Source organism: Heterodontus francisci, chromosome 18, assembly GCF_036365525.1.
Source record: "Heterodontus francisci isolate sHetFra1 chromosome 18, sHetFra1.hap1, whole genome shotgun sequence".
NCBI classification, from domain to species: Eukaryota; Metazoa; Chordata; class Chondrichthyes; order Heterodontiformes; family Heterodontidae; genus Heterodontus; species Heterodontus francisci.
In genome coordinates, this window is record NC_090388.1 from 74,968,167 (window position 1) to 74,992,247 (window position 24,081).

Below are 24,081 nucleotides of genomic sequence, written 5' to 3' on the forward strand. Positions count from 1 at the left end.
ATTAACAAATATTTTGCTTCTGTCTTCACTATAGAGGATACAGAAAACATTCCGACAATAGCTGTAAATCAGGAGGTGGAAGGAAGAAAGGTATTTGGTGAAATTACAATCACCAGGGAACTGACCAAAATGATGAAGCTGTGGGTTGACAAGTCCCTGGGTCCTGATGGGCTTCATCCTAGGGTCTTAAAAGTGGTGGCTAATGAGGTAGATGCACTGGTATTAATTTTTCAAAATTCGCTAGATTCTGGAAGGGTCCCATCAGACTGGAAAGTTTTTTTTTTATTCATTCATGGGATGTGGGCGTCGCTGGCCAGGCCAGCATTTATTGCCCATCCCCAATTGCCCTTGAGAAGGTGGTGGTGGGCTGCCTTCTTGAACCGCTGCAGTCCACGTGGGGTAGGTACACCCACAGTGCTGTTAGGAAGGGAGTTCCAGGATTTTGACCCAGCGACAGTGAAGGAACGGTGATATAGTTCCAAGTCAGGAAGGTGTGTGACTTGGAGGGGAACTTGCAGGTGGTGGTGCTCCCATGCATTTGCTGCCCTTATCCTTCTAGTTGGTAGAGGTCGTGGGTTTGGAAGTTGCTGTCTAAGGAGCCTTGGTGCATTGTCGCAGTGCATCTCGTAGTACACACTGCTGCCACTGTGCGTCGGTAGTGGAGGGAGTGAATGTTTGTAGATGGGGTGCCAATCAAGCGGGCTGCTTTGTCCTGGATGGTGTCGAGCTTTTTGAGTGTTGTTGGAGCTGCACCCATCCAGGCAAGTGGAGTGTACTCCATCACACTCCTGACTTGTGCCTTGTAGATGGTGGACAGGCTTTGGGGAGTCAGGAGATGAGTTACTCCCTGCAGGATTCCTAGCCTCTGACCTGCTCTTGTAGCCATGGTATTTATATGGCTACTCCAATTCAGTTTCTGGTCAATGGTAACCCAAGATGTTGATAGCAGGGGATTCAGCGATGGTAATGCCATTGAATGTCATGGGGAGATGGTTAGATTCTCTCTTGTTGGAGATGGTCATTGCCTGGCACTTGTGTGGCACGAATGTTACTTGCCACTTATCAGCCCAAGCCTGGATATTGTCCAGGTCTTGCTGCATTTCTACATGGACTGCTTCAGTATCTGAGGAGTCACGAATGGTGCTGAATGCAGTCATCAGCGAACATCCCCACTTCTGACCTTATGATTGAAGGAAGGTCATTGATGAAGCAGCTGAAGATGGTTGGGCCTAGGACACTACCCTGAGCTACTCCTGCAGTGATGTCCTGGAGCTCAGATGATTGACCTCCAACAACCACAACCATCTTCCTTTGCGTTAGGTATGACTCCAGCCAGCGGAGGGTTTTCCCCGATTCCCATTGACCTCAGTTTTGCTAGGGCTCCTTGATGCCATACTCGGTCAAATGCTGCCTTGATGTCAAGGGCAGTTACCCTCACCTCTTGAGTTCAGCTCTTTTGTCCATGTTTGAACCAATGCTGTAATGAGGTCAGGAGCTGAGTGGCCCTAGCAGAACCCAAACTGAGCGTCACTGAGTAGGTTATTGCTAAGCAAGTGCTGCTTGATGGCACTGTTGATGACATCTTCCATCACTTTACTGATGATTGAGAGTAGGCTGATGGGGCGGTAATTGGCCGGGTTGGACAATGTCCTGATTTTTGTGGAGAGGACATATTTGGGCAATTTTCCCCATTGCAGGGTAACTGTACTGGAACAGCTTGGCTAGGGGCACGGCAAGTTCTGGAGCACAGGTCTTCAGTACTATTGCCGGAATATTGTCAGGGCCAATAGCCTTTGCAGTATCCAGTGCCTTCAGTCGTTTCTTGATATCACGTGGAGTGAATCGAATTGGCTGAAATCTGGCATGTGTGATGCTGGGGACTTCAGGAGGAGGCCGAGATGGATCATCAAATCGGCACTTCTGACTGAAGATTGTTGCAAATGCTTCAGTCTTATCTTTCGCACTGATGTGCTGGGCTCCCCCATCATTGAGGATGGGAATATTTGTGGAGCCACCTCCTCCAGTTAGTTGTTTAATTGTCCACTACCATTCACGGCTGGATGTGGCAGGACTGCAGAGCTTAGATCTGATCCGTTGGTTATGGGATCGCTTAGGTCTGTCTATCGCATGCTGCTTACGTAGTTTTGCACGCAGATAGTCCTGTGTTGTAGCTTCACCAGGTTGACACCTCATTTTGTGGTATGCCCTCCTGCACTCTTCATTGAACCAGGGTTGGTTTCCTGGCTTGATGGTAATGGTAGAGGGGGGGGGATATGCTGGGCCGTGAGGTTACAGATTGTGGTTGAGTATAATTCTGCTGCTGATGGCCCATAGCGCCTCATGGATGCCCAGTTTTGCATTGCTAGATCTGTTCGAAATCTATCCCATTTAGCATGGTGGTAGCGCCATACAACACGATGGAGGGTAACCTCAATGTGAAGGCGGGACTTCATCTCCACAAGGACTGTGCGGTGGTCACTCCTACCAATACTGTCATGGACAGATGCATCTGCGGCATGCAGATTGGTGAGGACGAGGTCAAGTATGTTTTCCCCTCTTGTTGGTTCCCTCACCACCTGCCGCATACCCAGTCTAGCAGCTATGTCCTTTCGGACTCGGCCAGCTCAGTCAGTAGTGGTGCTACCGAGCCACTCTTGGTGATGGGCATCCAAGTCCCCCACCCAGAGTACATTCTGTGCCCTCGCCACCCTCAGTGCTTCCTCCAAGTGCTGTTCAACATGGACGACTACTGACTCATCAGCTGAAGGAGGGCAGTAGGTAGTAATCAGCAGTAGGTTTCCTTGTCCATGTTTGATCTGATGCCATGAGACTTCATGGGGTCCACAGTCGATGTTGAGGACTCCCAGGGCAACTCCTTCCCTACTGTATACCACTGTGCCGCCGCCACCTCTGGTGGGTCTATCCTGCTGGTGGGACAGGACATACCCGAGGATGGTGATGGGAGTGTCTGGTACATTGTCTGTCAGGTATGATTCCATGAGTATGACTATGTCAGGCTATTGCTTGACTAGTCTGTGGGACAGCTCTCCCAACTTTGGCACAAGCCCCCCAGATGTTAGTAAGGAGGACTTTGCAGGGTCGACAGGGCTGGGTTTGCCATTGTCGTTTCCGGTGCCTAGGTCGATGCCGGGTAGTCCGCCCGGTTTCATTTCTTTTTATTGACTTCGTAGCGGTTAGATACAGCTGAGTGGCTTGCTAGGCCATTTCAGAGGGCATGGAAGAGTCAACCACATTGCTGTGCGTCTGGAGTCACATGTAGGCCAGACCAGGTAAGAACAGCAGATTTCCTTCCCGAAAGGACATTAGTGAACTAGATGGGTTTTTACAACAATCGACAATGGTTTCATGGCCATCATTAGACTAGCTTTTTAATTCTAGATTTTTTTATTAATTGAATTCAAATTCCACCTTCTGCTGTGGTGGCATTTGAACCCATGTCCCCAGACAATACCCTGGGTCTCTGGGTTACTAATCCAGTGACAATATCACGACACCATCGCCTCCCAAAAATAACCCCTCTATTGAAGGAGGTGGTGGGGGGGAGGCAAAAAACAGGTAACTATAGGCAAGTTAAAGTGACGTCTGACGGTGGGGAAGGTGTTAGAATCGATTAAGGAGGCTATAGCTGGGCACTTAGAAGAATTCAAGGTAATAGGGAATAGTCAGCATGGTTTTGTGAAAGGGAAATCATGTACAACCAATTTATTGGAGTTCTTTGAAGGACTAACATGCGTTGTGGATAAAGGGGAGCCCGTTGATGTACTGTACTTGGATTTCCAGATACATTTGACAAGGTGCCACATAAAAGGTTATTGCGCAAATTAAGAGCTCATGGTATAGGGGGCAACTTATGAGCATGGGATGATGATTGGCTGGCTGGCAGAAAACAGAGTATACATAAATGGGTCCCTGTCTGATTGGCAGAATGTGACGAATGGAGTCCCACAGGGGTCTGTGCTGAGCCTCAACATTTTAGTTTATATCAATGACTTAGATGAGGGGAGCGATGGTTTGGTAGCTAAAGTTGCAGATGACACAAAGATAGGTAGGAAAGTATGTTGTGAAGAGGACATAAGGAGGTTGCAGACTGATATAGATAGATAGGAAGAATTAAAAAAAAGCAGAGTATTACTTAAACGGAGAACGACTGCAGAATTCCGAGGTGCAGAGGGATCTAGGTGTTCTAGTACATGCATCACAATAAGTTAGTATGCAGGTACAGCAAGTAATAAAGAAGGCTAATGGAATGCTATCGTTTATTACAAGAGGAATTGAAAATAAAAGTAAAGAAGTTATGCTTCCGTTATATCGGGCATCAGTGAGACCACGTCGAATAATGCGTGGAGTTTTGGTCTCCTTATTTAAGGAAGGATGTGAATGTGTTGGAGGCGGTTCACCAGATGGACACCTGGAATGAGTGGGTTGTCTTATTAGGAAAGGTTGGACAGACTGGGTTTGCTTTCACTGGAGGTTAGAAGAGTGAGGGGAAACTTGATTGAAGTATAAAAGATCCTGAACAGTCTTAACAAGGTGGATGTGGAAAGCATGTTTCCTCTTGTGGGTGAGTCCAGAACTAGGGAGCACTGTTTCAAAATTAAGGGTCACCCTTTTAGGACAGAGAAGAGGAGAAATTGTTTCTGAGAGGGTTGTACGATTTTGGAACTTTCTGCCTAAAAAGGTGATGGAGGCGGGGTCATTGAATATATTTAAGGCTGAGGTAGACAGATTCTTTTTAGGCAAGAGAATCAAAGATTATTGGGGGTAGATGGGAGTGTGGAATTTGAGACACAAACAGATCAGCCATGATCTTATTGAATGGCAGAGCAGGCTCGAAGGGCCAAATGGCCTACTTCTGCTCCTAATTATTTGGACAACTGAACCAGTACCAGTGGCAGATTGTGCAGCCATCAGCACTTCACTCTAGCTTAAATGTTTTCTCAAAATAAGATTCAATTTTGGAAGGACAAAAATCTACGCTTAATTGTATTGCTGGGTGTTTTCAATTCAACTGAACAATAGATCTAAAAACCCACCATTATTCTTTATCAGAGTCTTCGTGACAACAGTTATAAATCAAGGTATGCAAACACTGTTAAGAATAATATGTGCAATCATCATTCCATTCAAAAAAATCTACATCAACTGTGTCTATGGACTTTCCCATACTAACTATGTCTACACCTCAACAATGCCTGCCTGTTCACATTTTTAATAGGATTTTCCCATTATAATGTGACTACTCCATGGTGTGACAACCTGAGAACAGATTTTGGTCTACCTGCAGTTTCACATTCTAGCCACTGAGTGACACTCTAAAGCACTCGGGAGGCCTCTTCTACGTACTAAATCTCATTGCCTGAATGGTTTTTGCATGAGCTGAGTCAATAGGTGAAACCTTAAGTTAAATTTCAAACTATATTTTGAAATAAAATTATTAACTTTGTTCATTTTCCCCAACCCAAGTAATTTCATCGCTCTTCTGCGTGGCCTCCTGTCAGCTTTCTCACTCTCAATCCCAGCTTGAGATTACTCACATCAATTTGATTTTTAACTTCAATTCAGATAATACGCTTTTTACATTTCAATGACTATATCCATGTCATATCAATATTTTATATTTAAATAATTTTAGATTTTGATGGCCCAACCACCACCACCAATTCTGGCCTTCTTTCCTGCCTGCCATCCCCTCCCCCATCCCCTGGTCAACTCTTTGGTGGCCCATTCAAGGCACAGCAACACCAATTCGGTGGCCAAGATTCGCTTGCCACTACAGTTGTTAAATAAAACATTCTCCATCTGTCGTGGCCCCACACAGCTCCATGCTCCCACACCAACACTTACTCTCTTTCTTGGAGCCCTGCAAAGCTGCCTGCTTCAAACCTCTGCCTTTGTAACTGAATGGTCACCCTGCTCCCTCTAAAGCCCAATTCACTGAACCACTACTAATTGCTGGAATTAAACATGTATCCCATCACTTGGAGGGACATGCTGAAAGAGCTTTCAGGCCCTGAAGATGGGAAATCTGTAACCTCCCACACTCATTCTGGCCCTAGTGAGGGCTCAAACTACTGATACCACATTTGAGCCCAGCCACTCCCTGAAATCCCCACCCATTGAAAATATATCTGGGTCCTGGAGATGGGATTGCTTCCATCCCTCACTCATCCCCTGCAACCTCAACGGAATGAAAGGATATCAGGGTCTTCAAGATGAGGTTGCTTCCATCCTCTCTCACTAAATCTCCATTTTCTTGTGCCCCTGCATCGCATCCCATCCCACCCCACCCCTCTTTACTGGATCCAATTGTCCCACTATACTCTCTAGTCGTGCTTGAGCCAATATCATACTCATACTTGGCCTTGACATCTCATGTGCAATGCCACTGGAGGTTAAATAATTCTATCCTTGTTTGGTGTGTGGTACAGCAGAGCAAGGGGGGGGGGGGGGCGGTGGGGAGAGTGGCGGGGAGTTACAAACACATTGCAATTTCAACCAATTTACTCTTGGAAAAAAATAGATAAGAACCTCAGTCTCTCATGTACCTTGACAGCCACAGCCCGGGTTTCAGGAAATTCCAGAAGGTGGTAACTCAGCTCTTCTACTCGATTAATATACACCCTGACATCAGAAGCTCTGTGTAGTGCCTGTACCAAAGCTCTTGTCCGGTTATCCACACTGAACTTAGCGATGATCTAGGCAAACCAAAGTGATAATTCGGTGATACAAGAAATATAACCTTTGCATTGTCATAGTAATTCTTCTGGATTTGGACAAATGTAGCTTCTCTCTGCTGGCTCAATGTTTTTGGAGACTAACCAAGAGTTCCAAAAACAATTTGACCAAGTTCCATATTGTTAGCCAAGTTAAAATGTTGGGGATTCAAGGCATAATCTAGGAAAGGAGAGGAATTAATGTAAATAGATTAAATTTGTAGCCAATATCAAACTAGAATGACAGCTGAAGATGTAACCAGGGTCCTACAAAATGAGTCTGGCAAGTGGAAAGTTCTATCTGCTATTGGACTAAATACAGAAAAGCATAAAGATTTCCATATTAGATGAAAAAAAAAACATAGGTATCATAGATACTCTCCATGAACAGTGTCGAAATAGCTTAGGGTGAAAATGAATAAGATAGGGATAGTAGTAGACACAGTAAGTAAATTGAGTGCTGAAACATAAAGACAGAACAGTAGAGTATAATTCACCAGGCACTAGAAAGTCAAAACTATGGAGGGGTTACAAAGGGAAAGTCACAGATCTCTAGTGTAATCGGATTGCTTTATGAGATTTAATCAGACCCAAGAATCCCACAGCACTACTGGCAGATGACCAGGGCAGTTCTCCCAATGTCCTGGCACCTACAGGCCCATCAACCTATCCTCAATAGTGAATAAAATAATGACATCTGCTTTCAGGCGGCAAACTGGAGAAGTACCTATATAGCAGTAAGAAAAATGGTTAGCATGCATCTTGGAGGGGTCTTATGTGATCATTCTCCCTGACTCCTTGAGGATGTTGTATATCCTAGCTAATGGAATTCACCATGATGTAGTTTTACTTGGTTAGAAAGCTTTGACTAAGTACAAATGCAGGGCAGAACATGAGAATGAATGGGAGATAGATTTTTTTTTAAAACTGTACTGATAAGGCTAAATGAAACTAAAAAGGTAAAATGCCACAGAAGCCAGAGTCACTAGAACCCATTTTCCATTCCATATCAATGAACGACATACAAGAGTCAAACATGAATTGGTTAAATTTGCTCTAAAGGAGTAAACAACAACATTTATATAGCATCTTTAACATAATGAAATGTCCTAAGGCACGTTACAGGAGCATTATAAAATAAGGTAGGACAACGAGCCACATAAGAGCTTGGTCAAAGAGGTGGGCTGTATAAGGAGGGTCTTAAAGCAAGAAAGCGAGGTGGCGAGGCAGAGAGGTGTATGGAGGATATTCCAGAGCTTGGGGCCTAGGCAACTGGCGATACAGCCACCAACCATGGAGTGATTAAAATCAGACATGAGACAACAGAAGATTGAACAGATTTGGGTCAGATATGGAATTGGGCCACTTGGTAAGTTGTTATGATCCTGTTCTTTTTGGGAAACATGTGGCGTGTCTTTAAGACAGCAAAGAATCAGTACTGCTTTAAGACAGCCAGCTTCAGAAGGTGCATCTCGGTTGCCTTGGATACAATCATACAGAGAGGGAGAACAAGACAGCCTCAGAAGTTACCAAGGAAAGTGCATCTTGGTTGCCCTGGATACAGCTGGAGACCAAGAACAGGATATACAACGTTGCGATTGACTGGCTTTTTATTGAGACAGACACAACTGGGCCAGCATGAACTGAAGAGAGATCTCTGTCAATATAAACTGAAGGAAGTAAATTTAGACTATTTTCTACCTCTCAAAATTCTAAAAGTTAAACCAGACTGATTCTTTTGAAAGTGGTTACGAGTTGATGACCTTCTGTGGTCATCGCTGGAAGGAAGAGGAGTTTGAAGCTTGGATGTCGAACTGGATTTCCTTACCTCATTGGACCCTGGAAGATTACGAGTGGACCTTGAATCAGAGGACTGATCGTCAGAAAGTGTAAATCTAAACGGACTTGTTATTGATATTGTTATTACTAAGATAAAGCAACATTTAAAAATAGTAATGTTCAAGATTTTTAGTTTTTTTCTAATAAACAGTTAATTTGTTGATATCTAAAGCTACCTGGTTTGGTTTGCGTCATTCAGGATAAATAGATTGTTCAATTTGGCTGTGGCTTTCTTTAATTTGGAAAGTTTAAAGTGATATGTTTTGCGATCTGTGCAGTGGCGGGACTGAAAGGACAGTGCGTTGCTCTCACTGCAATCAGAATCATATATTTTGACTGGGGGCTTTGTCTTGAGTGGCCGTGCCATGACAAAGTATAATTCTATGCTAACTGTAAGGTATTGCTGTACGTTACCCAAGTATACAATGCATGGGATTAAACTGGCAGAAGGATTTTAAAAAGAAACCTGGAACTAATAATTCATCTCCCAATGTCTGGACAACGTGTTGTTGCACTTAAAGGGAATAGCGTTGGAGAGAGCACAGAGGAGATTTACTAAAATGGCTCCAGCAATGAGGGGCTTAATTTACATGGACAGACTAGAGAAGCTGGGATCATTCTCCTTAGAGCAGAGAAGGTTAAGAGGAGATTTAATAGAGATGTTCAAACCCATGGGGGGGTTTTGATAGATTAAAGAGGAGAAATTGATTCTACTGGCAGCTGGGTCGGTAATCAGAGGACACAAATTTAAGACAACTGGCAAAAGAATCAAAGGGGAGATGAAGAAAAATTATTACACAGCATGTTGACTGGAATGCACTGCCTGAAAGGGTGGTGGAAACAGATTCAATAGTAACTTTCAGAAAGCAAATTGGATAAATATTTGTAAAGGAAATATCTGCAGCGCTTGGGGAGAGAGGGGGGAATTGGAACTCACTGGATTACTCTTTAGAGAGCCGGCATAAGCATGATGGGGCTAATGGTCTCCTTGAGTGTTATAAATTCTAGGATTCTAACATTGATCCCTCAACCAACACCACCAGTTAACAGATTACTCATCTTGCTGAATGACTTATCCATAGTGTTCATTTATGATGAATAGCCTCAAAACTTTCATAAGTTTGAACAAAGGAGATTGAGGGGAGATTTCCTCGAATTGTACAAGATTATGACAGGCTAGATAAGTTAGACAAGAAAAAGCTGTTCCCATTAACAAATGGTGCAAGGACTAGGGGACATAGATTTAAAATTTAGAGCAAGAGATCCAGGGGGAATATGAGGAAGCACTTTTTTTTTTTACGCAGCAGATGATAATGACCTGGAACTCGCTGCCCACAAGGGTCGTGGAAACAGAGACGATCAATGACTTCAACAGGAAGTTGGATGGCCACCTGAGAAAAATAGACTTGCTGGGCTATGGGGATTGAGCCGGGGTGTGGGACTGACAGCATAGCTCCGTGAAGAACCAGCATGGACTCGATAGGCTGAATGGCCTCTTTCTGTGCCATAAATGACTACGACTAAGTGCCAGTTTTCAATTCCACTTCAAAAATCAAAAAAAAGGAAAAAAGCAGAAAAAAGAGATGAAAACTTGACAAACAGAAAGCATACCAATAATGAAAGCAAATCAACAGGAGTGTGAGATCGATATCTCAGCAAAAGCAAGAGTCATTCAAGCCAACCAGGTCCTATAATTAGTCATGGCTAAATGACCAGTTAAGTATAAATTTGGTGGTATTGTTTGAAGCCAGGATACCTTCAGAACTCTAAAATAAAAGCAAAATACTGCGGATGCTGGAAATCTGAAATAAAAATAAGAAATGCTGGAATCACTCAGCAGGTCTGGCAGCATCTGTGGAAAGAGAAGCAGAGTTAACGTTTCGGGTCAGTGACCCTTCATTGGAACGAAGAAGGGTCACTGACCCGAAACGTTAACTCTGCTTCTCTTTCCACAGATGCTGCCAGACCTGCTGAGTGATTCCAGCATTTCTTGTTTTTATTATACCTTCAGAACCCAGTGCTTTTCTTCCCTGGATTCTTCAACATGCACCTAAACCATTGAAAAAAATAGGCAGGTCATCGGTTTAACTTCTCTACAAAGGACGGCTTCTCCAAAAGTGTAGTGCTCGCTCTTAACTGCACTTCATTATTAAATGAGATTACAAGCTCATACCTTTGGTAAGGTGCTCAAGCCTGCAACCTCCTAATTCAGAGTGTACCGCCGCCTACTGAACAAAGCTCAGAATATCAGAATATCCAAGGCTCATGGGGTGGGGGTTAACATGAGGGAGCAGTGGCAGGTAAGCAGTTGAGGCGACTCACGTTGCAAGTTCAGAACTAAGTAATTCAACAATCAAACCAAATAGGTATATGGTCCACCAGAGTGTGACTCATGACTAATCAGCCAACCTGGCTCTTATTTCCTTCTGATAGCAAGTCTCTGAGCTCATTCAGTGTTAGATAAGGGGGTTGTGTTCTGTCTCTACAAGAAGAGTGTCAACATTTCATGTGGAATAAGCAGAAACTTGAGCTGTGTGAATATTTCAATATTTTGATTTGGAGACTCAAACATGCTAGCACGCACGTCTCTATCGCCATGTGTCTCCGTGTCTATCTCCGTGTGTGTGTGTGTGTGTGTGTGTGTGTGTGTGTGTGTGTGTGTGTGTGTGTGTGTGCGCGCGCGCGTGTGTGCGTGTGCGTGTCTCTGTGCACGCATGCGCCAAATACCTCAGACATCCGATTGACCAAAAAAAAACATGTCAGAGTGATGAAGTCTTCCTACTCTACCTCACAAATCATGAAAAAGTAATTCTAGTGTCAGTGGATGACAAAATTAAATATTCAAGTTTAAAAATATAACTATTAAAAAGGATAGCAGGAAAACTGAAAATCAAAATTACAGAAAGGGCAGAAGACAGACAGCAGAGAGAGGACAGCCCTTCCTCTTCATCAATTTGTCCAAGAGAAAATAGATCCTTTTGTATGGATGAAATGAAACATCTTCACAGCATTACCTTTTCTCGCTGAAGATTCAGATGCTTGACTTTCTCATCCACCTGCTTGGTCTCTTTGTCATTAGCTCGCTCGACATCTTTACCTGCACTTACACTCTTCTGCTTTTTATTCTTGACTTCGGCATTCTCTTTTATTTCAATCCGCAGCTTGGGGGCAAAACTGCCAAAGCAGGTATCCACAAACGCTTGAACACTGTTTGTTGGGTATGAAAGCAAGTTAGCAAAACTCTTTTTAGATGGAGTTGGAGAAGATTTGCCAGGTGCAGCCGTGTGAGCACTGCATGTATTTAAATCATCAATTCTTTGCTCACCTACTCCGTTAACTTTTGATTTAAAAGATTCTGTCCATGAGGAATCCGTCTCAGCCCCAGGGTCACATGAAGGTAATTTATCACACTTTTCTATATCCATTTGCCCGGTGTTCCCAAAATAACTGTTGATATGCTTTGCCACAAAGTTATATGTTTCTCCAAAATTTGTAGTAATATAGCTGACATGGAAAAGATTTGTTCTTCCATCACTCTCTTTATTAATTGCACTATTACTGGATGGTTCCTTCAGATTATCTTCAGGTTCTAAGTCAATAGCCGAGGTGGAAACTGAGTGGACGGTATTCTCTATCGGCTGGTTCAGATTTGAACCATCCTGAACTTTATCAGGGTTAGAGATGGTTAGTTTCCTAGAGTTTTCACACGGCAGCCCTATCTGAGTTTCTGAAACTTTTGCCGAAATACTTAGACTAGGCTTCAATCGTACAAGTTTTCCAATTAGCTCGGTGTGTGTGCTGCTGACAGCTTTCGACACAGAGTCTAAAGTGCTCTTGATTCGCGACATGCGATGCCTCAGGGGTGTTATTCCCTTTGGAGAGGAGGTACTCTGTTGCACAATGTAGATATACAAAATAAATCAGTGCTTTTTTAATTAAGCTGCATCACCAGTAAGTACTACTTTTCTTCGGGTCCATTTTCAGTGAATGTGCATGAGGATTTCTTGGGTCTTCTTATGGACAGTTTCTGTTTCAATAAAGTGGTCTAGAATGACTGAAATTATCTACTTGTAAAGTAATTCCCAAAGGCGCAGTCCTCTTGGATGATAACTTAATTAAAACTTTTTGCACTGTTTCGAATATACAGAAAGGCATTAAGATTCAAACTCAGACATAACTGGAAGGGCTGCAGTGCTTCACAGACTCCACAATGATCCTCTGCTTTGTACGTCACCTGGTTTTCCTCTGTTCTGAAAAATAAAACAAAAATCAACTGTGGATTTGCTTTTTTTTTAAAAAAAATAAAAGGCTAAACTGACTTCCATAGAATTGTTTTAAAGTATAAATGTGTTTTGTTACTGAGACAAATGTAAATTATCGAAAGATTTAAAAGCCATGGATCGCTGCTTTCAGGTTACATTGTTACAGGGAATATAATGTGCGAGTTTATATTTCACTGTTATTACTAGACCTACTTAGCGTGTGGGACCAATAAAGCGAGAAAAACAATCACACAAGTCCATACATTTTCATACTGTAAAGACACTTCAGTCACCATTAGTGCCAAGGTCTGTAACCAGAAATACTTGAACTTTGTGCCACATATTTGAAACTCAAAGTATATTCTCCAGACACAACTCAAGATTGAGAAGACAATATCTGTAACTTTACTGTCTGATTTCATTCACAATTATATGAGAATGACATACTCATTATTCTGCTTCACTGAAATTGTATTGACAGTGCAGGTATTTCCTTACTTGCTGGTGCATTAGATTAAAAGTGGTTGCTGGCCATCCCTTTCCCGTCAGCATCAGTGTTTGTCCTCAACTCTTGAGGTACGTGGTATAATTACAAAAGCCAATGATGTCTTACAAGTGGAGGACTGGTGATGTCCTTGTGTGTGGAAGAATGTAATTCAAGATAGCAATTCTTGAGAACTTACAAAATATAGAAAACCATCCTAAGCCTGACTTCCATATTCAAGGTACAAACCTTCATTTTATACCGTAGCAGAGTGTCCAAGATGTAATCAGCACTGCCAATAGGATTTCAGTCAGCATATGCTGCATGTGCAAAATTTCTAAACTATACCTTCACTCCAACTGCGAATATCATCCAGCAGTACAATTATAGATTTTGTGACCTAAGACTGCTTAGTTTGTTTAGAGATAGCACTTTGAGCAGTCTTTACTGGTGAAGGACAATGTACGCAATGAGACAAATGTTACAAACTTTTCACTGATAGGAATAATAGTGAGAGAAGCTTGGTGACAAATTAAGAGTACCATAATCATTTAAGCATATTTCTACCAATGCACTAAATAAACCTAGTGACAGCAGTCTGAGCCCTTTTCATGTATGCAATGAGATCATGTGTTTTGTTCTCCATACCCTGGTATTGGATGCAATGACAACAGAATGGCAAGTACACAAGATAAACTGCAAATGACCAAAATCTGAATATAACGAGAACAGAAAATGCTGGCAATGCAGAGCAGGTCAGTCAGCTGTACAGTTTGGAAGTCCTAATGATGACAGGCCCAAACGTAAACCAGCGTTTGTCTTTTCACATATGGACGGACCATTTCCAGCATGTTTTGATCATGTTTGAGGCATTAATCTTACAATCCTCAAACATGGGAAACAGCACCGTGACTTTAAATGATTTCTGGAGGAAACAGAACTGCAGTAATGTCTGTAAAATATTAAATGTTTAGGGATGAGTGAAAAAAGCTTTACCTTTCCTCCTTCCCCCAGTTCGAGTTTTCTCACTTTTGACTGCTACTCAGCTATGGCGCCATGAGCACCAGTCACCCTCAGAAAACTCTCCCAAATAGTGGTCCTTCCCTTCATGAGTGATCCTACTTACTGAGTGATCGCAGACTACCTGGCCACAATGGGTACCACAGCCAAGCCTGATACCATCCTGAAAATCCACACATAGAGTCATAGAGTTATACAGCACAGAAACAGGCCCTTTGGCCCAACGTGTCTGTGTCAGCCATCAAGCACCCAACTATTCTAATCCCTTTTTCCAGAACTTGGCCCGTAGCCTTGTATGCTATGGCGTTTCAAGTGCTCATCTAAATACTTCTTAAATGTTGTGAGGGTTCCTGCCTCTACCACCTCTTCAGGCAGTGTATTCCAGATTCCAACCACCCTCTGGGTGAAAACATTTTCCCTCAAATCTCCTCTAAACCTCCTGCCCCTTACCTTAAATCTATGCCCTCTGGTTACTGACCCTTCGCTCAGGGAAAAAGTTTCTTCCCATCTCACCTATCAATGCCCCTCATAATTTTGTATCTCTCAATCAGGTCCCCCCTCAGCCTTCTCTGCTCTAAGGAAAACAACCCTAGCCTTTTCAATCTCTCTTCATAGCTGAAATGCTCCAGCCCAGGCAACATCCTGATGAATCTCCTCTGCACCCTCTCCAGTGCATTCACATCCTTCCTAATGTGTGGTCACCAGAACTGTACACAGTACTCCAGCTGTGGCTGAACTAGCATTTTATACAGCTCCATCATAATCTCCCTGCCCTTATATTTTATGCCTCAGCTGATACAGGCAAGTATCCCATATGCCTTCCTAATCATCTTATCTACCAGTGCTGCTGCCTTCAGTGATCTATGGATAAGTACACCAAGATCCCTCTGACCTTCTGTACTTCCCAGGGTCCTACCATCCATTGTATATTCCTTTGTCTTGTTAGTCCTCTCAAAATGCATCACCTCACACTTCTCAGGATTAAATTCCATTTGCCACTGCTCCGCCCATCTTACCAGCCCATCTATATTATCCTGTAATCTAAAGCTCCTCACTATTTACGACACCACCAATGTTCGTGTCATCTGCGAACTTCCTTATCATACCTCCTACATTCACATCTAAATCATTAATGTACACTACAAACAGCAGTACACCACTGGTCACAGGCTTCCACTTGCACAAACAACCCTCGACTATCACCCTCTGTCTGCCTCCTGCCACTTAGCCAATTTTGGATCCACTTTGCAAATTGCCCTAGATCCCATGGGCTCTTACCTTCTTAACCAATCTCCCATGCAGGACCTTATCAAAAGCCTTACTGAAGTCCATGTAGACTACATCAACTGCTTTACCCTCAAATACACATCCAGTCACCGCCTCGAAAAATTCAGTCTAGTTATACAATCAAATGGTGCCCTTGGAAAGCAATCAGGCATAGAAACCCTGGCTAGCCTCTCCACCACTCCCAGCTGAGGGGAACGGTGACCAATTGCACTCCAACTGCTACCCGACTCAAGCAAGCACCTGCTCACTAAAGCTGGATGGCTCAGGACCACACAAGATTCTGCATTACCCACTAGGGCATCAGCAGAAGTATGAGGAATTTACACCGATGTTTCATCTAATGTTAGTCCTTGAACAAGCTATGTTATCATAAAACTGTAAACAGTAAACTATGAGAGCAAAGCTGAAATGGTTTATAAAGGTCAACCAAAATGCTGACATTTCAGGAGATTAATCTCAAATCTACTTACATTAGCAATGAAATTAAAATTGGAATTCATCTTAAAATTACAAACAGATTTCCAACATCAGTTCTGATGTCCACAGGAGGACATTAACTGCTTCGTGAATATAAAAGATTTTCAAATGGAAAATGCTCGCATGTATGACTATTAGTCAAATAAATTGAAAAGTTTTACCGCATGTAGGAGGCAGAACAAATTCAGAATATAACTGGCTTCACTGTCAGATCATACCCAAAGCACCTCCCCATTACTTTGGGAATCGTCCAAGGATCGATCATTCGCTTCCTACTGTTCTCCATCTATACATCATGCACAGACACAATGTTAGCTTCTGCATATGCCAATGGCAGCCAACTCTACCTCGCCACCACTTCGCTTAATCCCTAAGGTCTGTGATTTCAGACTGCTTCCCTGATATCTAGCCTGAAATAATTTCCACTAAAATTAATGTAGCTAAACATTGGGAAGACCAAAGCCATCACCTTCAGCTCCTGCCACCGATATCCTTGTACAGATAAGCAGCCACCTCTGATTTAATATAGTGTAAGTAAATAACTGCAAGTTAACAGTGTAAAACTACAAAACCCAGGACCTCCAATACATTTGTCTGCATATAAATGAGTAAATGTGTGAAACGTATGGTTTGCATCAAATGATCCATAAGCAAAGCTGTACTAATTCTCACAGGTAACTAGTTCTTCAATGTCACCAGAAATACATATAACACACCTCTGAAATATAATACTAAAAATGAGTAACTTTAAAAACATTTACAGAAAGCAAAATACACCTTCCTTAATTACTTAGAAATGCAATGAGTTAGCCAAATTACACTAACAAGATAAGTCCCAGTTTTTATTCTGCTAGTGTGGCTGTGAGGACACTGCAATCAACCTCAGAGCTCTTCAAATCAAAAGGGGGATGGGTTGGTGGGGGTGGGAAATCAGGAAGGGAACCCACTGGTGTTACTATCAGCAGTCTTGGGTCGTGGCATGCATGCATGCACAGAAGTTAGATGAGGACAGAATTGTGTGGTCAACTGTGTCAAAGACTAGAGAAGATGAGGTTGACAAAGATGGAGAATGCATCACATTCACAGGGGATATCATTTGTGACTTCAATTAAAGCCAATCCATGCTGGAGCAGGGGCAAAAAGCTGAACTAAATAAGGAGTTGCAGCAAAGAAGTGCATAAATGTGAGAGACAACAAAGCTTTTCAATACTTTGGAAAGGAAGATTGGAGATGGGGCAGTAGTTTGCAAGGACTGCAGGGTCAATCACATATGTCCTGGGGGGAGAAGAGCGGTGGAGGGGGGGGGGGGGAGAAGAGCGGTGGAGGGGGGGGGGGGAGAAGAGCGGTGGAGGGGGGGGGGGGAGAAGAGCGGTGGAGGGGGGGGGGGGAGAAGAGCGGTGGAGGGGGGGGGGGGGAGAAGAGCGGTGGAGGGGGGGGGGGGAGAAGAGCGGTGGAGGGGGGGGGGGGAGAAGAGCGGTGGAGGGGGGGGGGGGAGAAGAGCGGTGGAGGGGGGGGGGGGGAGAAGAGCGGTGGAGGGGGGGGGGGGAGAAGAGCGGTGGAGGGGGGGGGGGGAGAAGAGCTGGGGCGGGGGGGGGAGAAGAGCTGGGGCGGGGGGGGGAGAAGAGCTGGGGCGGGGGGGGGAGAAGAGCTGGGGCGGGGGGGGGAGAAGAGCTGGGGCGGGGGGGGGAGAAGAGCTGGGGCGGGGGGGGGAGAAGAGCTGGGGCGGGGGGGGGAGAAGAGCTGGGGCGGGGGGGGGAGAAGAGCTGGGGCGGGGGGGGGAGAAGAGCTGGGGCGGGGGGGGGAGAAGAGCTGGGGCGGGGGGGGGAGAAGAGCTGGGGCGGGGGGGGGAGAAGAGCTGGGGCGGGGGGGGGAGAAGAGCTGGGGCGGGGGGGGGAGAAGAGCTGGGGCGGGGGGGGGAGAAGAGCTGGGGCGGGGGGGGGGAGAAGAGCTGGGGCGGGGGGGGGAGAAGAGCTGGGGCGGGGGGGGGAGAAGAGCTGGGGCGGGGGGGGGAGAAGAGCTGGGGCGGGGGGGGGGAGAAGAGCTGGGGCGGGGGGGGGAGAAGAGCTGGGGCGGGGGGGGGAGAAGAGCTGGGGCGGGGGGGGGAGAAGAGCTGGGGCGGGGGGGGGGAGAAGAGCTGGGGCGGGGGGGGGAGAAGAGCTGGGGCGGGGGGGGGAGAAGAGCTGGGGCGGGGGGGGGAGAAGAGCTGGGGCGGGGGGGGGAGAAGAGCTGGGGCGGGGGGGGGAGAAGAGCTGGGGCGGGGGGGGGAGAAGAGCTGGGGCGGGGGGGGGAGAAGAGCTGGGGCGGGGGGGGGAGAAGAGCTGGGGCGGGGGGGGGAGAAGAGCTGGGGCGGGGGGGGGAGAAGAGCTGGGGCGGGGGGGGGAGAAGAGCTGGGGCGGGGGGGGGGGAGAAGAGCTGGGGCGGGGGGGGGAGAAGAGCTGGGGCGGGGGGGGGAGAAGAGCTGGGGCGGGGGGGGGAGAAGAGCTGGGGCGGGGGGGGGAGAAGAGCTGGGGCGGGGGGGGGAGAAGAGCTGGGGCGGGGGGGGGGAGAAGAGCTGGGGCGGGGGGGGGAGAAGAGCTGGGGCGGGGGGGGGAGAAGAGCTGGGGCGGGGGGGGGAGAAGAGCTGGGGCGGGGGGGGGAGAAGAGCTGGGGCGGGGGGGGGAGAAGAGCTGGGGCGGGGGGGGGGAGAAGAGTTGGGGCGGGGGGGGGAGAAGAGTTGTGGAGGGGGGGAGAAGAGTTGTGGAGGGGGGGAGAAGAGTTGTGGAGGGGGGGAGAAGAGTTGTGGAGGGGGGGAGAAGAGTTGTGGAGGGGGGGAGAAGAGTTGTGGAGGGGGGGGCGGGGGGGAGAAGAGTTGTGGAGGGGGGGCGGGGGGGAGAAGAGTTGTGGAGGGGGGGCGGGGGGGAGAAGAGTTGTGGAGGGGGGGCGGGGGGGAGAAGAGTTGTGGAGGGGGGGCGGGGGGGAGAAGAGTTGTGGAGGGGGGGCGGGGGGGAGAAGAGTTGTGGAGGGGGGGCGGGGGGGAGAAGAGTTGTGGAGGGGGGGGGGGAGAAGAGTTGTGGAGGGGGGGGGGGAGAAGAGTTGTGGAGGGGGGGGGGGGAGAAGAGTTGTGGAGGGGGGGGGGGAGAAGAGTTGTGGAGGGGGGGGGGGGAGAAGAGTTGTGGAGGGGGGGGGGAGAAGAGTTGTTGGGGGGGGGGGAGAAGAGTTGTTGGGGGGGGGGGAGAAGAGTTGTTGGGGGGGGGGGAGAAGAGTTGTTGGGGGGGGGGAGAAGAGTTGTTGGGGGGGGGGGGGGGAGAAGAGTTGTTGGGGGGGGGGGGGGAGAAGAGTTGTTGGGGGGGGGGGGAGAAGAGTAGTTGGGGGGGGGGGGGAGAAGAGTTGTTGGGGGGGGGGGAGAAGAGTTGTTGGGGGGGGGGGAGAAGAGTTGTTGGGGGGGGGGGAGAAGAGTTGTTGGGGGGGGGGAGAAGAGTTGTTGGGGGGGGGGAGAAGAGTTGTTGGGGGGGGGGAGAAGAGTTGTTGGGGGGGGGGAGAAGAGTTGTTGGGGGGGGGGAGAAGAGTTGTTGGGGGGGGGGGGGGAGAAGAGTTGTTGGGGGGGGGGGGGAGAAGAGTTGTTGGGGGGGGGGGAGAAGAGTTGTTGGGGGGGGGGGGGGGAGAAGAGTTGTTGGGGGGGGGGGGAGAAGAGTTGTTGGGGGGGGGGGGGGGTTGGGAGGGAAGGGGCAGCGGTTCATAACAGCAGTTTGGAAAGGCCAGTGGATAGTGTCTGAAGAGGGGGGATTTTTTTTGAACAATGTCAACAAGCGGGCCAAAAAAAGGAGTTTTGTGTTTGCCGTTTAGTGTCGAGAGAATCCAAGGTGGATTTCATGGACACGATGAGCTTGGAGAGGTGGACACAGTGATATCAGAGAGAAAGACTAAGGGCTAGAGCACGGGAAAGTCTGGCTTGGTGGGCAGTTGAAAGGGGATGGAGATGCAACAGAGAACAGTGAATGGATGGTCTCAACCTTAATGACAAGTGAGTCCATGAGTCCCCTACACATGTTTTGGGTGTCAGGGCAGAGAGGTAGAGTTTAAGGTGAAGGCGAGTCGTGGTGAAGCCAGGAAGTTATCTTTGCTCTTGGGGATAGTCCTAGAAGAGTAGGTCGTTTTAGCAGAGCAGACTGAGGCTCGATAACGCTTGATATAGCCCAGCTAGATCTAAATGATGGATGACCAAACCAGTTGGGCACCAGGTCTGTAGCCCTTGTAAATGAAGCAATAAAGGTGCAGGTCATACTGGAGGGAATGACTGGGATGGGAGACGACAAAGGTGTAGCTGGGGCTGAGGACACTGGCAAGGAGAGGGAGCTGGGCCCACCTCTGGGACAGCTCTGCGTAGGGGTTCACCCCATCCCGGGCCTGCGGGCAAACCCGAGTAATAAGGCCGAAGAGAAAGGCTTACCCGCCGGATGGTCCGCATCGGACATCCTGACCGTCCCCGGCCCGCTCCTTCCACCCAGAACAAAGCGGCCTTTCGCAGCTATCCAACCGCCCAGAAATTACCATCCGAAGAAACGACTTCCTCGCACAGACCTCTGCAAGGAAACACCACCACCCGGGCGCTGAGCTAGGCGGGGCTGGGCCGCCTGTCCATCACACGAAAGCTGTGCCTCCGATTGGCTACGTCCAACAGGCCACCGTCGATCTGCTCCAATGGGAGAACGGGAGGTGAGACAGTCTCCGCCCCACGGCTGTCTATGATGTCAGCGCTGGGGTGACTGGCGGTCAGAGGCGTGGGGGACGCTTCAATAGCGACTGGGTGGATAATTGATAAAAAATACACACAGAAAGCGGAAAATTCACCCTCTTTTTTCGAATCTTACTGAATGGAGGAAAATAAAAACACGAAGTGACAGCAGCTTTGTCAGCATGTGAAAAAAAAGAGCCCAATATTTCAGTTTGGGATAAAAACAAGAAATGCTGGAAACACTCAGCAGGTCTGGCAGCATCTGTGAAAAGAGAAGCAGAGTTAACGTTTCGGGTCAGTGACCCTGGCAAATATTAGAAATGTCAAAGGTTATAAGCAAGTGAAGCGGGGGTGGGTCAAGAGATAACAAAGGAGGTGTAGCCTTGGACAAGGCCACATAGCTGACCAAAAGGTCATGGAGCAAAGGCAAACAATATGTTAATGGTGCATTGAAAGACAAAGAATTAGTACAGATAGGGTGTTAACGGACTGAAGATTGAACAGCAGCAAGTACAAACATGTACTCGTGTTTTTTTTATGTTTGTACTTGCTGCTGTTCAATCTTCAGTCCGTTAACACCCTATCTGTACTAATTCTTTGTCTTTCAATGCACCATTAACATATTGTTTGCCTTTGCTCCATGACCTTTTGGTCAGCTATGTGGCCTTGTCCAATCTACACCTTCCCCTTTGTTATCTCTTGCCCCACCCCCGCCTCACTTGCTTATAACCTTTGACATTTCTAATATTTGCCAGTTCCGAAGGACAGTCACTGACCTGAAACATTAACTCTGCTTCTCTTTCCACAGATGCTGCCAGACCTGCTAAGTGGTTCCAGCATTTCTTGTTTTTATTTCAGATTTCCAGCATCTGCAGTATTTTGCTTTTATTTCAGCTTGGGACCCCTGTTCAGAACTTCAAGTCTCCACCAACTTTATCTTTATCAAATGTCACTGGTAATATTTTACACCTCACCCAAGTGATTTTTTTTCACGTGTGTTAGCTGGCTATTCGACTGTAGAGGACATAACAGTAGGGTCCAATCCTTATCAAAGATCCACACAACTGCTATCAGTTATGAACAAGTGCATAGTGATAATAATGATCCATTATTCCACTCCCTAGTCAGAGATGCTAAGGCTAATTTTCGCAGTCCTGCTGTCGCCCTGACTATGATTAGCTAAGTCAGCACATAAAAGGATCGAAAGCTGGCCCCTTCCATTTGTATGGCTTGATTCTAGGGTTGCCTTTACCAACAGATTCACTATGGGAGCTTAACGTTTCCCCTTTTCACAAAGCGATTAAGAAAAAATCACCTAGACAAGTCACTCCCAGTTATTTCATGCACCTTATACTCACCTCAAGAAACATGGGACCCAGTCACCTGACTTCCATCTCATCATGGCAGAAGAGGACCGAAAGCAAGGTGAAGAATTTATCTCAGAAAAAGAGAATAATGACTTTGTGTTACAAGGTTTTGTTTTGTATTAAAAACTTAGGATGCTGTGTGTTTTTTAAAAGAAAACTGAAATGCATTTTCAGTGGACATTGAGACATCTGCAAATAGTTGAAATTTATAAATGTTTTGAAAGGAAGCTGAACTTGTACACAAGAACATGAAAGCAGGTAATTTCAAGGAAACCAGCAAGGGGTTTGACCTCTTGACTACTCTCTGAGTGACTAGAAAAACTTTATGACTCAGCATGTGACTTAGTTCTGGAAATTTCAGTTTCACTTTGGACCTTTTAAAAAGCCAGTGTGTTGAACAAAGAGCAGGCATTTGAAATGTGGTTTTTGACCTGCCTGAAGATCAGAGAGGAAGACCCAGAAAAAAGTGTTACCTCTCTGTAAAGGAATCTTGCATCTCTCGAGAAAAAACCCTGTATTTCAAAGGTGGCAAATTCCTATATCTCCTGTCTCTCAAGAATCCCTGCATCAAGTATGGTTCCTGTTGCCTCCTGTGTTTTAAGAAATCCTGAAATTTGAAGAAAGCTTCTACTGCTTTACTGCTGCTTAAGACCTAAGCAGACTTCTTGCCACATCTCTGATGGAAGACCTGATGTGAAGACCTTTGCAGTTAAATTTCCTTGAAAGTCTACTCATTTCCTTGAAAGCCTTGGGGTGGCACAGTGGCGCAGTGGTTAGCACTGCAACCTCACAGCTCCAGCAACCTGGGTTCAGTTCTGGGTACTGCCTGTGCAGACTTTGCAAGTTCTCCCTGTGTCTGCGTGGATTTCCACCGGGTGCTCTGGTTTCCTCCCGCAACCAAAGACTTGCAGGTTGATAAGTAAATTGGCCATTGTAAATTGACCCTAATGTCGGTAGGTGGTAGAAGAATGGTAGGGTTGTGGTAGAGAATATGGGGTTAATGTAGGATTATTATAAATGGGTGGTTGTTGATCAGCACAGACTCGGTGGGCTGAAGGGCGTGTTTCAGTGCTGTATCTCTAAATAAATAAAAGAAATCACAGACTGTTCATCCACCTCGCCTGGAAAGACTTTGAGTGGCATCCAACTAACTGACTTTGGAACACCTCACCAAACTGAAGAACTTCCTACCAGAACATGACATACTAAGTTATTTTATTATTCCTTTTATTCCTATGAAACAGCTGTAAACCAAAATCCTTTTTTTCCCTGGTCAACTTTTTTTTGGATGTATATGTGTGTGCATGAGGGCTAGGGAAATAGGAGCTTTTCGCATATAAATTTACTTCATTATTGATTAAGACTTGGTTTTTAATAATATATAGTTAATTTTATTGTGGATTAAAATAACCTGGTTGGTGTGCTTTATTCTGAGGGCAAAAATAGAGTATCTAATTGGCTGTTCTTTGGTAAGTGGGAAAATATATTAATATGCTGTGACCCATGGAGAAGTGGGACTGAATTAACAGTGCACTCCTCCCACCTTGGTCGTAACACTTGGTAATCTATTTCAATAGGTTGCGATTCAGCTCAGACCTATGCTTTAATGTGATGTTTGTACAGGTTCATGGTATAAATTGGAAAGCCAAAACTTTATTCCATTGCTACCAGTTAATTATATTCCTGATTCATTGGCAGTGCTTTCATCTCTGAAAGAGAAGATTGTGGGTTCAAGCTATATTCCATGGTTTGAGAACATAATCCAGGCTGACATTGCAGTGCAATACTGAGGAACTATGAAGCTGTTTTTAGGATAAGATGTGAAACCAAGGCTCTGTCTACATGTTCAAATGGTTGTAAAAATCCCACATCTCAAAGAAGAGAAGGAAGCTTTCCTGGT

The 24,081-nt window shown here is 46.1% G+C and overlaps 1 protein-coding gene across 2 annotated transcripts in view; it reads right to left on the reverse strand.

Annotated features, from left to right (window-relative positions):
• The window catches only part of pnpla8 (patatin-like phospholipase domain containing 8), a 76,558-nt gene extending 55,843 nt beyond the window's left edge, over positions 1–20,715 (reverse strand). Inside the window, exons 1-3 of one of the 2 annotated variants that reach the window (XM_068051003.1) lie at positions 20,530–20,715; positions 11,588–12,818; positions 6,567–6,716 (exon numbers count right to left, since the gene is read on the reverse strand). In XM_068051003.1, coding sequence (XP_067907104.1) covers positions 6,567–6,716; positions 11,588–12,421 — 984 coding nt within the window. In that variant the 5' untranslated portion in view covers positions 12,422–12,818; positions 20,530–20,715. Of the gene's footprint in view, positions 1–6,566; positions 6,717–11,587; positions 12,824–20,529 lie in introns of both variants that reach the window. The other variant, XM_068051001.1, reaches the window with a different exon arrangement.
• Positions 20,716–24,081: the final 3,366 nt, after the last annotated feature.